This window comes from Pteropus alecto, unplaced genomic scaffold (genome assembly GCF_000325575.1).
Source record: "Pteropus alecto unplaced genomic scaffold, ASM32557v1 scaffold110, whole genome shotgun sequence".
Lineage (NCBI taxonomy): Eukaryota > Metazoa > Chordata > Mammalia > Chiroptera > Pteropodidae > Pteropus > Pteropus alecto.
Window position 1 is genome coordinate 10,739,195 of NW_006431920.1, and position 16,697 is coordinate 10,755,891.

Below are 16,697 nucleotides of genomic sequence, written 5' to 3' on the forward strand. Positions count from 1 at the left end.
AGGAAGCCTTCCTGCTGGGCGGCCCCTCACAGCCCCTCCTGGACCCCCAGCCCCGCACCGTGCTCTTGCGCTCCATCCGCTGCCTCTGCACCCACTGCATCTTCCTCTCCCGGGCAAGGTTCTCGGGCTCCACCACGCCTGCAAAGCCCAGGTTCTCCTCTGCATACTCGTGACCTAGGGACCGCCATGGGGCCGAGTGAGAGAGATTGCAAGGCAGAGAGAGAGATTGGTGTGTGGTCAGAAAAAGTCCTCCCTGCCCTAGGCCTATGTGTACCGACAACTGGGGAGGAGGGGCAGTGCTTCCACGACCACTCGAGCCACATGGAGCTGCTTCCCTGAATGTGGGCACAAGTCGGCCATGAGTAAAGAGGCAGAAGCCGTTCAAGGGGATAGCACCAGGCCTGGAACCAGGAGACCTGCATTCTAGCCCGACTCCGCCTCTGCCCAGCTGTGTGACCTCAGTCAAGTCATGGCACCTCTCTGGGCCACAGTTTTCTTTGGCAAGTGAAGAAAACAATAATGCCACTTGAACAAGGATGTGTCTCTGGTTCCTGGAACAGAGCCTGGTACATGTTAGGTACGTACCAGGCAGGGGAACAGCTTGAACAAAGCTGTTCAATAAAGTATGAATGAATGGATGGATGAAATTATGTTCTGAAGATTAACCGGGATATTAGTGAATGTATTTTGCAAACTATGGACATGCAGTATATAGTCTGTCTGTCTGTATGGACATGCAACATGTGGATATGGATGCATTCAACGGACACATGCAGACTGGACTTACTGACTTCTACCTGGTGAGCACAGGCTGTTCTCTGTCCTGGGCTCTGGCGAAGCAGAGGCTTTACAGAGCCAGCCCTCCAAAAAGAAGGGAGCTCTGCCGCTGCTGCTCGAGTGGGCTCCTGGGAGCCACCCGAGGTGGAGCTGTGTCACCTCTGGACCAGGAACTGAGTCAGCAGGGACGCTAAGGGGGTGAGGGGCCAGGAGAAGTGGGAGGGGCACCTCACCAGGCCACAGCAGAGTGTCGTCCCCCAGCCCCAGCACAGTGTCCAGTGAGCTCAGCATGGTCTCTGCAGTGCCCTCAAAGGTCCGTCCTGGTGTGGTCAGAGAGCGTGTTACAAGGTACAAAGATAACACAGCATGCGATAAGGTACGCGAAGCAGGGTGGGGACCAGCTGGCACAGCGTGGGCTGGCCACCAGCCCTCAACCATGCCTGGGCACGCACCCCTCCTAGGCATCTTACTCCCTCCTTCCCACTGGGAGCAGGGCCCAAACATTCACCCCCAGCCAAGCCCATCCGAAGGCCTCCATCACACATATTGACACGTGGAGTGCCAAGAGGGGGGTGCCAAGTCTTCAGGCTGAGTTCTAGGACCCCAAGCAGTCATCCTGGGTTGCTCTTTTCCCCAGAACACTTCCTTCTTTGCCTGTGCTGCCTTTTGGGACTCCACACAGCCTGGGACTTGTGATCCCCCCCCAACCACAGTATCATCCTCTTATTCAGGGGTTCTCAAGGTTTCGTGACCCAGTCCGCCAGTAAATATATCAGAGAACCAGGCTCTACCCAGTGGAATCAAACGCCCTGTGAGGTCTGTATTCAGTTACAGGCATTGTCTCATTCTGTCCATCCCCTGTGGGAAGTGGTGATACTTAAAAAAAAAATGGGGTAACATAGGTAACTGTAACTCCAAATCGGAGTAACTGCCGAAGCAACATCTGTGCCGAAACCCATGCTTTAAAATGCTTTAATGCTGTGTGGCCGTCCTTGGGCCCCTGCCCTGGCCTCTCTCCCTCACTTCTATTCCTCTCTCTTCTCTTTGGGGAACTCACCACAGCCAGAGAGGAAGAGCAGGTCTCCTGAGAAAAGGCAGGAGGGACCCTTGTAGGGCTCCCCATCCAGCAGGTAGACCAGATGGCCTTGCGTGTGGCCAGGGGTGGCCAGAGCCCGGATCTGAAGCCGTCCCACGCTAACCACATCTTGATGACACAGGGGACTGAGGAGCAAGACAATAGGGGAGAGAAGGTACTAGAACTTATGGCAGCCATGCTGGCCCTGTCCCACTGTAGGCCCAAGAGGCTGGGTGATTCACAGGAGTCAAGCTTTCTACACCAGAGAGAGAAGGCACCCTCAGTGCCCAGGGCTTCGGAGCCAAAATCTCCCCTCTTCCTGTTTCGGGGACCATGGCTGGATCAGTGGGGGGACTGGCAGTAACGGTCTTCAAACGGGCTGTGATCTGCTCTCTAAGTTCCGGGAAAGGCATCAGCAAAGATTCAACTGCAGATACCCGCGAAATACTCAGCTGAAGGATGCGGGTGAAGAAAAGGGCCCGCAGAAGAGCCATCCCACCCCTGGGCCAGGCACTCACTGGGTGAGGTAGGGGATGCCATCCTCAGGGCTCCCGTACACCCTACATTCCTGGTGCCGCCGGCTGAGGTCACGGTTCCCTCCACTGTGGTCCCTGTAGGTAGGACAGCAGAGACAGGCAGGGGCTTTGGGCCTCCTCGCCTCCCTCTTCCCCATGGCACCTCCAGGCCTTTGAGCCCTGGGGGCCTCGGCTTCTGCACTGAGCCAGGCCTTCGTTTAAGCTACTCTCCTGCCCAGAATGTCATCCCTACAACTTGCCAACACCTACCCCCGATTACCCGGCCAATGCCAACTTAACTTTCTCAGCCCCAGGGTCGTCAGCCTCTAATTCCTCCAAGTGAATCTGGTTATGCCCCACCTGGTACCTCCCACACCTTGTACCCTGTGCCACTGCTACGGTTATCATCATTTATTACTATGCACTTCCATACAGGGCCTGTGTTGGACTATGATCTCCTTGAGAGGAGAGATCACAAGGTTTGTCCATGTCCAGTGCACAGGAGGCATCTAATATATGCACACAGAGTGAAAAATAAATGCCTCCCCTGCCCTGCCCTCCTCTGGGGCTCCAGGAGCCTGGTAAGTGGAGCAGTGGGAGACTTGACCCTCTCCTTCCCTCTCTGCTGGTGCCCCAGTGCTTCATGAAGAAGGTAGGTGACCTCCATCCTGACTCCCTGACCCCCAGCCCAGCCTGTTTTACAGGGCCCAGTCCTGGCCACCCCAGCCGGGGCAAGGGTCAGCCAGGGAAGACTGTCTGCACCCAGACCCTCTACCCCAGCCCCTTACCAGTGCTTGTGGGTGCAGAGGATGCCAACCAAGGTAACGCCCTCCTTTTCAATGGAAGCCTGGAGGAGAGAGGACGTACCGAGACTGAGGGACAGGGTGCAGCACAGGACATGAGGCAGAGAGAAACAGGGGCATGGGTGCTGGGTAGAGAGGAGAGGAAGGGAGAGGAGGGAGGGACGATGGAGAGGGAGGGGATGGAGCGAGAGAATGAGAAGGGTGTGGGAGCAGAGGGCTGGGGAAAGGGAGGAGGGCTGAGACCCAGCATGGGCACATGGGAGAAGGCGGGAGGGGCGAGGGGAGGGGAGAGGGAAACTCGTGGAGCGGGCAGACACACAGACACATGCACACACAGAAATAAGAAATGAAAGGGAACATGGAGAGACCCGGATACTGACACGGGTGAGGAGAGAAGAGAGAAGAGAGAAAGGGGGCCACAGAGAGTGAGAGAAAGAGCAAACCTCTCAGAGCCAGGGGCCTGGGTCAGCATCGCTCTCTCTGGCTCTGATGGTCCCACTGCTGCCTTCCTCCCTTCCTCCAGCCACGGCCTGGACACCAACCCTCCCCCTGGCTGTGGTTGTGGGGGTCTCTACGTGGATGTACCCGTTGGGGTCTGTGTGTGAGTGCATTGGAGGGGGCGCATCCCATTGGCAGAGGGACCAGGGTCAGCCCGTCTCTAGTGAGAGGCAGCTGTCAGTCTCCAAGGTGACCCCAGGTACCCCTGCCCCTCACCTGCACAGCCTGAGGGTCTGAAGGGTCCACAGCCACAGCCAGCCGGGCCTGGGTGTCGATGATGAGGTAGCTGTAGTTGTCCGAGAGGACGGGGATGGGAAGCACCTTCACTCCTGGGGACAGAGATGGGCTGTGGGTGGGGTGGCGCGCAGGGAGCCCAGCAGTTGGGGGTATGTGACAGGGGTTAGGCAAGAAGGGGGGGTGGGCACGACTGGGGCAATGCAGGCCCAGGGCAGTCAGAGCTCACCGTTGAAGAGGCGGGGCTGGGTTCTGGAGTGGCCTTTGGGGTAGCGATTCCGAGCCCTGCGCAGCTGCTGGCGGTAGAAGAGGTATCCGAGCCAGGTGCGGGTGTACAGGCTGTACCTGCGGGGCAGGATGTCCGTGCTTAGCCCCCACACCCCGGACCCTCCGTGATGCCCAGGCCCCATGTCTCCGCTCCCGTGGCCGTCCCTCAGTCTGTGGTACTCCACCATCACTTACTGGACACCTGCTGTTTGCCCTGCTCAGTACTCAGGACAAGACGGAGAACAAGACAGACACACCCCCGGTTCGCAGCCCATCAGGGGAGAAGTGAAGAATGCAAAGGGAGACTTCTGGAGGGTGAGGGGTTTACTTGGTGAAAGGGATGGAGGAGTTAGGAAGCTAAATTAGGCAAGAAATATATTTCAGGAAGAGCAGTGACATCATAGTGATGCTCAGGGATGTTGAACCAGATTTCTCTGCCTCACCAGAATCAGCAGGTCTGGGGTGGGGCCTGGGAATTTGCATTTCTAAAAAGCTCCAGGTGATGTTGATGCTGCTGGTCCAGGAGCCACAACTTTGAGAATCACTGGGGTAGGGGAAATTATAATAGCAGACAATAGGGCTTGTTTGGGGAAACTAGAAAGTTCTGTTTGGCTGTTTGGTGGAGGGAGAGGTGAAGCTGGATAGGCTGACCACACTCCCTCCCTCCTCTGGCCACCATTCCAGGCCATTCCAGGTCATCCCAGGCTACACAGTGAAAAGGCAGCAAAAAGAAAGGAGATGACGTGTGAGTGACAGAGTCCTCTGCATACAGAATGCCAGCACTCAGGGCCAGCTTCACAGGTGTGCGACCTGTGTGGTCACACAGGGCCCCCTGCTTGGTTTAATGCTCTGCTGTTGCCATCTTGAAATTCTTAATGATTTTACCTTTGACCTTGTATCTTGTAAGTAAAGTCTGATGGAACAACATACACACAATATGTGTATGCTCTGTTCCTCGCTGTCCCGTACACATATCGTGTTGGCAATGCCCCATGAGCACAGAATTCTGGTGGGCCTACTATGTGTGGGAACTCGACAAGACTCAAAGTAATACAAGGTGAGCGTACATCTACGACTGAGTCAGGGGAGCACTGACTGGCCTGAATTTGCTTCAAAGACAGAAAGAAAGCAGTGGGTTTCTAGGAAACCCTACCATATCCTTTCTCACTCGTGTTACTTCCCTGTGTGATCAAACCGTCTATGCCGCAGACGATGCTACAGAAGGAAAGGGAAAGGGGGTGACTGGTCTGTCCTCCTCCTTTTAGTTCTTCCTCGACAGCAAGCTGCAGGTAGAGTGTGAAGGCAGAGAGAGCAGGTCGAACGTGGGTGTGTCAAGAAGTGAAATAAAAAACAGTTGAGTTAGTTTTGTGCAGCGTTTCCAGTGTTCTGGTAAGAACAAAATAAATCTCCCTATAAAGTTAAGAAATGTGAATTAAGTCGTTTCAGTGATTCACACGAGTTAAATGTTCTTACACTTGCATTTTGAAGACTGGTATTGCATAATATAAAAATGAATGGTAAAACTTATGCTAATGATTTAGACTTTTAATTTTTCTTGACTTAGAATATCATTAAATAGCAAATTAAAAAATTCACGGCGAGTCGAAAGAGAGACTGTGGAAGAAAAGCTTTACATTTCAGTACCTTTCATGGCACTTTTCCCCTTTTTTTCTGCTTTTTGAACAAGAGGCTCAAAATCTCATTTTACATTGGGCTTTACAAAGTACGTAGCTAACCCTGCCGACATGGGAAGGAGCTCTCTCAGGCCCCGGCCCCTCAGAAGGGAAACTGAAGCAGGGCTGGGTGTGGGGCAGTCAATGCTTAGGGCTACACAACAGGTCAGTCAGAAAGGGTGTGGGATTCTGCCTGATTCAATTGGAGATGGAAAAGTTGATGGACCATAAACCTCTACTGAATTTCCTGTATCTACGTTGGGGAGGGGGTTGGGGTTCAGGGTAGACCACTCTTCAAGCCCCTTTGGAAACAACTGGATCAAAACCAAGCAGGTTTCCACGACAGTTTGGTAGGAAGGATTTTGCTGAAGTTTAATCATGGCGACCCCTCCGTTGTGTGTCCACGCACTTGTATTGACTGGGAATTTCAACACAGTATGCGGGGGGGGGTTTGCCATCATTTGTGTCTTTATGCTCGTTTTTTGTTTTTGTTTGTCTGTTTGTTTTACAGTAGAAAAGTTTTCATTAGAAGGGAAAGTCCACGTCCGCACGTGGAAGCGAGCCTGAGCAAGAGAAGCGTGGCTTAACAGGCCTATACCTGTTTTCCATAAGCCCTCTTTCTCTTGTATTTTTAAGTCAGTTTCAGCCACTGCGAACTTTCACTCATTCAATGATATTTAGTGGGGCCTTGCTATTAGCCTGCTCTGGGCACACAGCTGAGAAAGGCAGAGTCGGTGCCCTCACTCAGGTTATATGCTAGTGGGACAGATAGGACAATAAACATATTGGCAAGTAAAGATGACGACATAAAACAGGGCAAAAGGACAGAAGATGATGACAGCAACTGCTATTTTAGATACTGCAGTCAAGGAAGGCCTCTCTCTGGAGGCGACTTTGCAAGAAGCAAGGGAGCAGAACGTGTGCGAATCTGAGGAAAGCTCACCAGGGACCGGGCAGAAGGGAAGTGTAGAACCCTGGGGGCAGGGAGGGGGGCAGCTGGCGGCAGCTGCTAACTCTTGCGCTGTGCTGTCATGATAACTGATAACGGAGAGTTGGCACAACTAAGATGCCCTCCCAGCGGGGGTTGGTTGGAACAACCTAATATTCTGGGTTGGATTCTAGACAAGAAAAAGAACGTTAGTGGGACAACTGGTGAAACTTCAATAAGGTCTGGAGAGTAGTTACTAATTTATATGGATGTTAACTTCTTGGTTTTGATAACGGTACCGTGGTCAGGAAAGCTATTAACATTTTCCGTGGTCATGAAAGCTATTAACATTTTCCGTGGTCATGAAAGCTATTAACATTTTCCGTGGTCATGAAAGCTATTATCATTTGGGAGCACTGGGTAAGGGGCATATGGGAATTTCATGTACTATTTTTGCAAGTCTGAAACTGTTTCAAAATGAAAAGTTAAAAAAGAATAAAATATCTTTTAAGTCGCCCTTTCCTCTGCGCCCTGACAACCACTTCGTATCCATGCTTGGAGTCCTGCTCTTGACTTCATTTCTTCCTTCACAGGCTTATGGAAAGTCCAGAGTCTCTGGTAAGAGAAAGCTCTGGGTTCTCGTCGCGGCTTCGGCTCACCTAGCCCTGGAAGCGTGGGCAAGTCATTGGTCTCACAAGTCAGGTTCCTCCTTTATAAAACGGCAATACCAAAACATACCCCGGCAGGAAAGACTGTGTGAAGATTAAGTGAAATAAAACAAGATAACAAATGGTAACACTTAGTCAAAGACCTGGCAGTGGGAAATGTTGAGCAACTATTGTTTCCTTCCCACATTCGCTTAGGTGCCCCTCACAGCTGTTAGCACATGGCTAAATGCTCCCTGTCTTCCTTTTTGGGATGCTCATTACATATCCTTTGTCCACCAATGAAGGTCAAGATCCACAACAGCAGGGGCTGTACACTGTGACGCTGCGGTAAAGGAGGCCCTTCTCTTTCATTTGCTGTATTCAGCAAATAGTTACTGCATGTGCTAGTCAGGGTGCAGAGAGCAGAGAACAAGGCAGCTGGGCTCCTGCCAGCATGGCGAGTGGAGCGGCAAACAGACCAAACGGGAAAACAGAGCAGCAGACAAACCAGCAGTTAACTCTAGCTGGCGATGGAGGAGAGTCGTTGGAAGGGAAGAGGTCTTACTGGGGACAGAGTGGTCAAGGAAGGCCTCTTCTCTGAGGACAACCTTTGAGCTGGGGATGCTCCAAGAGGAAGCCAGCAGCGCAGACTGGGGGTATAGCACCAAGGCCTGGAACAGGCGGAAGCGGGCGTGTTCTAGGAGTTGCCAGGAGGCCTTGGTAGGGCAGGACGGGCAGAGAGCACCAGGGAAGAGGTCAGCAAAGTGGGCAGGGGCCAGGTCCCGGGAGAGGGTAGAAAATTGCTGGTGGCTTTTAAAGCGGGGAAGCACCTGCTCTGACTTCCCTTTCTAAGAGCTCCCTTGGCTGCTGTGTAGCGGGTATAGTGAAAGGGAGTAGAGTGGAAGGTGGCAGGGGAAACCGAGTCACTAAGTGGGTGAGAGGACAAAGGCCTGGCATAGAGGGGGTACTGGAGATGGAGAAAGGTGGGGATGGACACCAGACCTGAGATCTGTGCCCTGCTGGCTGTGGGGAGGATGGGGTGGCCCTTGTGTGCCTGAAGTCTGGATCACAGTGCACTGCAGGGGAACGCAGGCCTGAGGCATGGAGGAGGGAGGACCTAGTGACACTGGGACACTTTCTTGAGGCTCACGGGCCCAGTCCTTCCCTGACAATGACTTCCGCATGACTCAAGTCTCTGAGCTCTGGCTCCTCCATCTGCCCACACATCAGCAGTGTCACAATCACCAAAGTCCAAAACCACCTTTGTCAACTCTTCCTCCTGCTGCCTCTCTTCCTGGAAAAAGGCCTGTTACACAGCTTTAGTGCTGATTTAACTCTCTCCCTGGCATACGTGACCAGAATCCCTCTCAAGTCCCTACCACATGGGCTCACCAGGGAACGGGCCCTAGAAGCTCTTAACCAGACCCTTACGAAAGCCTCCTTTACTCAGCTCTTGGCCTTCAACCCAAACTGCAAGCCACTGGCAAAAATTTAAGTTCCTAAAGCACTGATGTTGACTGGGTCCCGCTACTGCTCAAAAGCCTTCGGTGGCTCGCACAGCTTACAGAGAAGAGAGTGTCTGACTCCTGGGCAGGCCCTCCAAACTGGGACTGAGGCAAGTCTCTGCCTCCTCCCCTCCGCATGGCCCAGTGAGAACCCTGTGCTCCTGAGGGGGAACAAGCAAACGCCCGCAAATGTCCACCAGCTGCACAATGGATAAATAAGCTGTGATATAGTCAGACCACGGAAAACTACACAACCAGGAAAACAAATAGTCTAGAGCAAGGGTCTCCAATCCACAGACCAGTATGGGCCGGTGGCCTGTTAGGAACCTGGCTGCACAGCAGGAGGTGAGCAGCGGGTGAGAGAGCAAAATGTCATCTGCATTCGCAGCCGCTCCCCAGCGCTAGCATCACCGCCTCAGCCCCACCTCAGATTATCGGGCATTAGATTCTCATAGGCAGACCAGTCCCTGGTGCCAAAACGGTTGGGGACCGCTAACTCAGGCACCAGATCTCAGCATGCACGAAGCTTAAACATAACACTGAGCATACTGCAGAGAAAACAATTTGACAATATTTATGAAAAATGCCAAAGCCTGCAAACTATCACCTACTTCGGGATACTGAGGTGTACAGTAAAGAATCAAACCAGCAGCCCAGGGACAGCGCAACCCGCAAGAGCTGGGGAGGTGGGCACAGGCCTGCAGAGTCTGTGATATTTTCTTGAGCTGGATGGGAAGAGATTGTTATCTACCTTCTTTTGCATGCTTGAAATAACTTATTAAAATTTCAGAACTACCATCCTCCTGCAGGTTTCTGGCCTGGAATATCCTCCAGGCCTTCTCCACTTATTGCAATCCAAAGCCTCCTTCAGGGCTCAGCTCAAACCCTTCGTCTCCCCATTACCCCAGCAGGAAGCCTCCTTCCTCTGCTCCATGTGGAGCACTCAGCCGCTCCCCGTCCCTCCAAGAGGAGTGAGCCCCTCAGAGGCAGGGCCTTGTCGGACTTCTACCAGCTCCCTAATCAGAGGGCAGAGGGCAGGCAGACTAGGCTGGAGACCCAGACTGCTCTCCGTGGCTCCTCTGTATCCTCTTGGATACCTCCAGCATTAGCACAGCACAGAACTGGCACTCACAAATGTTTGGTGACTGGGAAAGGCCAAGGAGGGCCAGGCATGCAGGCGTTAAAGCCACCAGGCACAGAAAGGGGATTTTCTACTTGGCACCTCATGCAACTGGCCCCATGCCGGGCTGTGGACCCTGTGAAGCCTGGTGGGGGTGTCCTGAGCCACAGTTATAGCTACCTCTGCTCCTGCTCTCCCCTCCCCTCCCCATCCACCTGCTTCCAAGTCCCTCCCCTCTCCTTGCTGCTCCTACACACCTGGCCAAACAGAGTGCTCGGCTAAGCAGGTCACTAGACCCAAGGGCATGTGTAGGGGCTGTGTCACTGGGGCACAAAATCTCAACTTCCCCGGCCCTGGGGTCTGGACCAGGGAGGAGCTGAGGGAGCACTAGACAGGGGGTCTATAGACAGGTTCACGGAGGCTTTGCCCACCCAGGGTAGGGCGTCTCTCCAGAGCCCACCGGCTCATCTTTAATAGCAATGACCTTTTCCACAGCTTTCTTTGACCCCACGTGAGCAGACCTGAGCTAAATGCCTCCTATCATTGATCTCCTGTCATCCTCCAAACAACCCTGAGGCAGGTACTATCTATCATTCCCTCACATTTCAGACAAGGTCAGTGGAGCCTGGAGAGGAGGGAAGGGATTTGCTCAGGATCACAGAGCAGTAGGTGTTGGCACAGTGGTTCGCCCTGGCAGCCTGACCCCCTGTACTCCTAACCACTAAAATCCTCCCCAAACCCCAAATGAGGGGCTAGGATGAGATAAGTGGACCAGAACTATTTTGGGGGCAGACCCAAAACCTTTGAGGGCCTTTGCTGAGAAAAATGAAACGTCAAGGTGGTTACAATGACCACACAGCCTGGGACCTGGACTCTGGGACTCCTGGGGCACTAGTTGGGCCTGTTTGAGACACGCACCCCTTTGAGAATCTGGTGAACATTAAGAATCCTCCCTGCCCCCCGCCCCAACTCATTATAAATGCAACTTTTTGCCACGGAGACCGCAGGATAGGACACCCTGAACTGGAGAATCCCAAAGATCCCTTTGAAATCTGGGCTCTGCGATTCCTAACCTGACTGAGTTGATGGTTCCCTGGGAAGCATCTGAGCCAGATGCAGAAGACAATTCAGGACCCTGGTGGCCCCCAAGTCCTGCAGCCCTCACATAGCCATTTCCGGGTTTGTTTCATAAAGAATGCCCTGTGGCTGGTCAGAGGCAAAGCCTTCATTGCATATTGAATGGCCCCTGGATGGGAAAATGTGAAGGTGCAGGAGCGACGGAAGGACCTATCCTTGTATCTCCTAGCCCTGCCCCCAGCTCCCTGGGACACCACTGTTCCACGGAATGGGTCCTGTGGCTTCCTTTCTTGTGTTGCCAGTGGCAAGAAGCAGAGCCCAACAAGCTCACATGACTTACGAGATGACACAGACACACCAGGACCAGATGGAGGATTCAAACTCCCCGCCATGGGGTCCCAAGGCATGGACAGAAGGCTGGGATCTAGATCTTGGGCTAGCTGCATCAGAGTGATCTAGGGGGGGCGGTAAAACATGAAGATGCTGACCTTTTCCTTTTTCAGTCCCTTTCCTACATTCTGATTCAGCATTTCTGGGGCCCAAAACTACCCACAGTCATCTCACCAAAAAGAGAAGAAAGTTTCCTAATTAGTCCTCTGAGACCTAGATGGGAGACAGAAAAACCACTCTGCAGGGCGGGGGTGGGGGAGGGGACAGCAGCTGGGGCGAGCCCTGCAGCTGTCCTGAGGGGCCATCCCTGCACCCCAGTGAGGGATCATGCTCCTCTGTCACTGAATCAGAGCATGACTTCTCTGGTATCTGAGTCTAACCCTCCGGCCCCATGGGAGGCTGGTGGGACAGCTGAGGACTGTGAGACACAGCCCTGGCCCCTGACCTCCTCCCGCTGGCATAGAAGTCGAGAACGCACAATGCAGCTTTTCTTCTTCTCCTTCCTAAAGGGCGTTTCACCATCCTAGACAGCCCCGAGAGATGCTTGAGGACATTGGTGTATCTGTTCCAGCTAGGCCCTGGGGCAGAAGGGGAGCAGCATTGGGGGGTGGGGGGCGGGAACTCTGCATCCAACAGAATGACTCGAAAAGCCCCTATTACCAGGGTCATCTGTCTTGGCCCCTACCTCCCTCTGGTACTCCCTAAGTGACCCCCAATCCTAGTGGGCCCCAGACCCCACCAGGACCCAACAGGGCAAGCCAGCTTGGTGAGGCCTCTGGTCAGGGGGTGCTTTGGGTTTTTCTCAAGCTCCCCAGACCCCAGGCCTCTGCTTCTGGGTTTTGTTTTTGTTCTGATCTGTTTCTTTTGGCTTCTCTGTCTCCCCCACACCCCACTTCCCCTCCTCCCCCCTCAATCCCAGGCCCTCCTACTCCCTGGGCCAGGCCTGTGGGAGCCCAGTGGGGAATCAGCAAGAATATGCAATGAAGGCTTTGCCTCTGACCAGCCACAGGGCATTCTTTATGAAACGAACCTGGAAATGGCTATGTGAGGGCTGCAGGACTTGGAGGGCCACCAGGACACACAGTCCTGACGGAGGAGGGCCTGCTCTGAAGGCCCCCAGGGACAAAGAGAAAGGCTCAATGTTTTATGCACTCTCAAAAGTGAGGAAACTGAAGAAGATAATGAGACAGCTAAAAAGGCCCTAGAGGGTGAGTTTCCTGAAGCTGCCAGCAAGCCTGGCGGTTGGGGTGGGGGTTACTTCCCCAAGCCCAGGAGAGGGGCAGTGCCTGCACATGCTCAAAACACAGGCCTGCCAAGAGATCAGGGGGCCTGTGTTTACCAGCTCCATGCCCATCCTGGCTACGGTCTTCCGCAGACTTTGAGGCCCTTTCCAGACCTTTGACCGTCTTTCCTAGAGGGAGAAGGAGCTGCTGCTGAGGGCTCTCAGGAAGCACCAGAGGCACAGCCATTGCTGGTGGCCTGTCTGTGGTATTTCAGTCCTGGCCAGGAGGCCCGGACTAGTTCCATCTCCTTGCCCAGGATCCCAGGTCACTTGCCCAGCCAAAGCCCCTGGGATCTGTTTGTGTTTGGTTTGGGTCTGTTTGTTTTGCACACCCACCCTCCCCATCCCCCACCACAGCCAATCCCAGGCCCTCTTGATCCAGTCCTGCTCTCTGGGCCAGACCTGTGGGAGTCTAGTCGGGAATCAGACCTGTGAACACCTAATGCAAAGACAAACAAGATAATGCAATGAAAACTCCAAGAGAAGAGACTGTGGCAGGGGCCACTCTGGAGGAAGAGATGAATTTTGACTAAGTAGGCTGGGCAGGCTTCACAGAGGAGACAGCCCCTGGGCCAAGCTTTTCACTCATTCATTCATAAAAAAGACATTTAACGATGGCCAACTCTGTGCCAGGCACTGTTCTGGAAGCTGGGTTACGGCACTGAACGAAGTGTCTTCCCTCATTCAACTCATATTCTGGTTGGAGGAGAAAACCAATAAACCAATAGATGAGTCAATGGGAGTTGCTATTTTCACATGGGGTGGTCAGGGCAGGATGCTCTAATCACGTAAAATGTGAGCAGAGATCTGAAAGAGGTGAGGCAGCAAGCCATGTGGCCAGGGGTTGGGAGAAGAAGGTTCTAGTGACAGAGAACAGCAACAGAAAGGCTCTGAGGTGAGGCTGCCTGGGAGTGCCTGAGGGACGGCAAAGTTCCTGGGTGACCCAGGCATAACGAGCAGAGTGAAGATCAGAAAAGGTGAGATGGCGCCTCTGAGCTAGGATCTGAGCAGAGAAGTGACCCGTTTCTGAATTAAATGTTAACAGTTTCATGCTGGTTAGAGGTACAAAGGCGAAAGGAAGCAGTCGATTTGAGAGGCCGGGTGAGAGGCTGGGCTGACCGTGGGTTGACCCAGAGTGGGAGCAGTGGAGGTGGAAATAGTGTTCAGATCTTGGATATATTTTGAAGGCGAGCTTTGAGGATGCAACAAAATTTGACAGGTAGAGATGTAAGGGAGGGAGGAAGGTCTGATAGGCCTTCAGGCAGAAGTATGGAAAGAGCCCAGGGCCTTGAGAAGATGGAACTGGGCAGATCTGGAGCAGGTGTGGGTGGGTGAGGGGTGTGGACTCCATTTTGTAGGCAACGTAGCTTGGGGAAGAGGCCACCTGCTCAGAGCCATGGTCTGGAGACTAACCCGGCAGCAGAGGGGAAGCTGGGGGAGAGCAGAGGGGCCACTGTGGATGCTGGGGCTACAGTTCACCAAGGTCCCAAAGGCCCGAGGAAATGAAAAGGACCCCACTCCTCTCCTGCAGGCTGTGTTCTGGATGGCCCAGCCTACTGCCTCTACCCGGCGTTGATTCAGTCCACGAGCAGGTGGGTCATTCACCCAAAAGCCCTTAGCTCAGGATTCTTGCCACTCTGAAAGTCAAGCCAGTGGGCTTCACTGGCCCCATAGAAGGGGCTTCCTTTTGTAGAAGTGGAGGAGCTAGCAAGGTTTGTCCCGGGGACAGTTGGTTTTACTTGGGTCATAAGGGTCAAGAAAGATCCTCTATGCCTAGGAATAGAAAAGGGGTTCTATTGGTTGGGGGTGGGGAGCAAGGCTTTTGTCAGCTAGGACTGTCCAGCCCCAAAGGCAGGCCACCATCCACTTTCTCAGCTCTGCACAAACACAGCCTTATTCCCCATTCATCCCCACTCTGAAAACAGAGGCTCTTGCTCATGGCCCCAGTCTGCAACCTCCCCCCACCCCAGCTACCACTGAGAAGGCAAAGGGGCAAAAGGGAAACTGAGGCATGAAGCTGCAGGGTCAGGGGGCACAGCTGGGAGAGCTCACACTCCTGATCCCAGCCTCCTCAGGCACACCCTGTCATTCCCAGGGACCTTGTCATGCCCTGACTTCTGCCACAGATTGGGTCTCCGTTCACATGCTCCTTGAGAATAGCCACTAGACTGTACTTACGTCTGTGACCCCACAGTCCTGACCCAGGGTTCACTGAATGAAGGGATATGGGATTTCCCGATGGGTAGGTGGACTTAGAAGATAGTAGAAGTATGTAAGGAAGCTCCAGAAGGACCCTGCCAGCATCACGTTCCTTCCCTTCCACCCATCCCCGCTATGGAATGAGCCATTGCTATCATCTGCTGAGCACTTACTATGAACCTTGGCCCTGAGCACATATTGCACAATTTCATTTGATCCTCACAGGAGCCCTGGGAGGGAGGCGCTATCACTATGCCTGTTTTACAGATGCAAACAACTGAGGCACAGAGTGGCTGAGTTATTTGTCTAAGGTCACATGGCTACTAAGCAACAAGGCTAGGATTCAAAAGCAGATTTATCCGACCCCTCATGGTATGTGCTTAACTACTACACACAATCTCCCACACCCCTCAGCGTCCCAAATGCATGTGTCTACCTCAGATTAGCCCAGATCTACCCTCCACTGTGCCCAGTTATTCCCCACCCTAAGATAACTGTGGTTATGTTTGAGGAAAGCCCTTTATAAAACTGTCAAACGCCAGTGATTACTGTTATTAATGATAACATGAACCATCATTCCTCTCCCAGGCATTAGTACTTTCATTGTCTGCTTTCTAGACTCCAACAGACTCTTCTATTTGTGGTCCTCTTAGCCACACGCTTAGGGTGCCCATGTACTCTGCTCCTCCCAGTCAAGTCCTATCCTCCCTCTCCATCCTTCCTGGAGGCACTCCCACAGCATTAACACCTGCCCATTTCCCCAGCCTGTTTCCTGCTAACACCCCTTCTCCCTCCCAGCAGCCAGCAGCCTCTCCCCCAAGGGACTGAATTGATTGTTTCCCAGACCTTGGAGGGGCAGGTTCTTGAACTCTGACTCCAGGCACGCCCTTCTGCTCTGCAAATTTGGGGAGTGGATTCCAAGGCAACCTTGAAATGCAGACACAGGAAAGCTTAGAGGAATACTGAATTCCAAAGAAGCTATCTGAGATTTCCAAATTTGGAGGTTGGGAAACTCCCAGATCCCATGTTCCAGGAAGACCCAAACTCTCAGAATTCTGAGGTGGTGAACTTGTGAATTCTGATCTCAGGACTTCTGATTCCAGTTCCTTGTGGAAACTTTTATTTCCTACTTCCTCAGGCCATTTATATGATTTCAATGTTACCAATTTTGAAGCCATAACTAGATTGAAATATCCTTCCCCAAATAGAGCTATAAAATTCCCAGAAATTTTGTGGGGAGAAATGTTTTTTCTAATCCTAAATATGAAGATATTAAAATATTTATAAATCTCATTATTTTAATGCTATTTGCAGTGCAATGGTGACTTGGTTGGAACATTATGGAGACTGTGACCAATATTTGGGCTCTTAGAAATGTGAATGACCCAAAGGCACACAGTCAAGACTCCCCCACCCTGTGTTTTCCCCCACTTAGGCCTTTACATCTCTATTTCTTGGGCTGAGTGTGAAGAGAATCCTAGGGCTGAAGCTTCTGGGGTATCTGGGGTGGTTTGGGGAAGAGGGGAGAATTAGAATGTTTTCTCTGAAGCTCAGGAAATTCCCAAGCTTAGGTCCTCCCCCAAACCTGGCCTGTGGCCAGGGCTCCCACAGTTCCCATCCCCAACATCACCCTGTCCTTAAATTGGGGCTTGAGGTCCTGCTCCCAGGCAATGGAAAGTGGACAGGGGCCCCAGGAAAGCTTTCTTG

The 16,697-nt window shown here is 52.8% G+C and overlaps 1 protein-coding gene across 2 annotated transcripts in view; it reads right to left on the reverse strand.

Moving 5' to 3' along the window:
* Positions 1-16,697, reverse strand: part of LOC102886718 (probable hydrolase PNKD) — a 20,074-nt gene that overhangs the window by 2,199 nt on the left and 1,178 nt on the right. Inside the window, exons 1-8 of one of the 2 annotated variants that reach the window (XM_025043292.1) lie at positions 15,837-16,619; positions 4,132-4,247; positions 3,885-3,997; positions 3,156-3,214; positions 2,371-2,463; positions 1,835-1,998; positions 1,011-1,097; positions 59-174 (exon numbers count right to left, since the gene is read on the reverse strand). In XM_025043292.1, the coding sequence (XP_024899060.1) occupies positions 59-174; positions 1,011-1,097; positions 1,835-1,998; positions 2,371-2,463; positions 3,156-3,214; positions 3,885-3,997; positions 4,132-4,247; positions 15,837-16,168 (1,080 nt within the window). In that variant the 5' untranslated portion in view covers positions 16,169-16,619. Of the gene's footprint in view, positions 1-58; positions 175-1,010; positions 1,098-1,834; positions 1,999-2,370; positions 2,464-3,155; positions 3,215-3,884; positions 3,998-4,131; positions 4,248-15,836; positions 16,620-16,697 lie in introns of those variants that run through there. The other variant, XM_006906727.3, reaches the window with a different exon arrangement.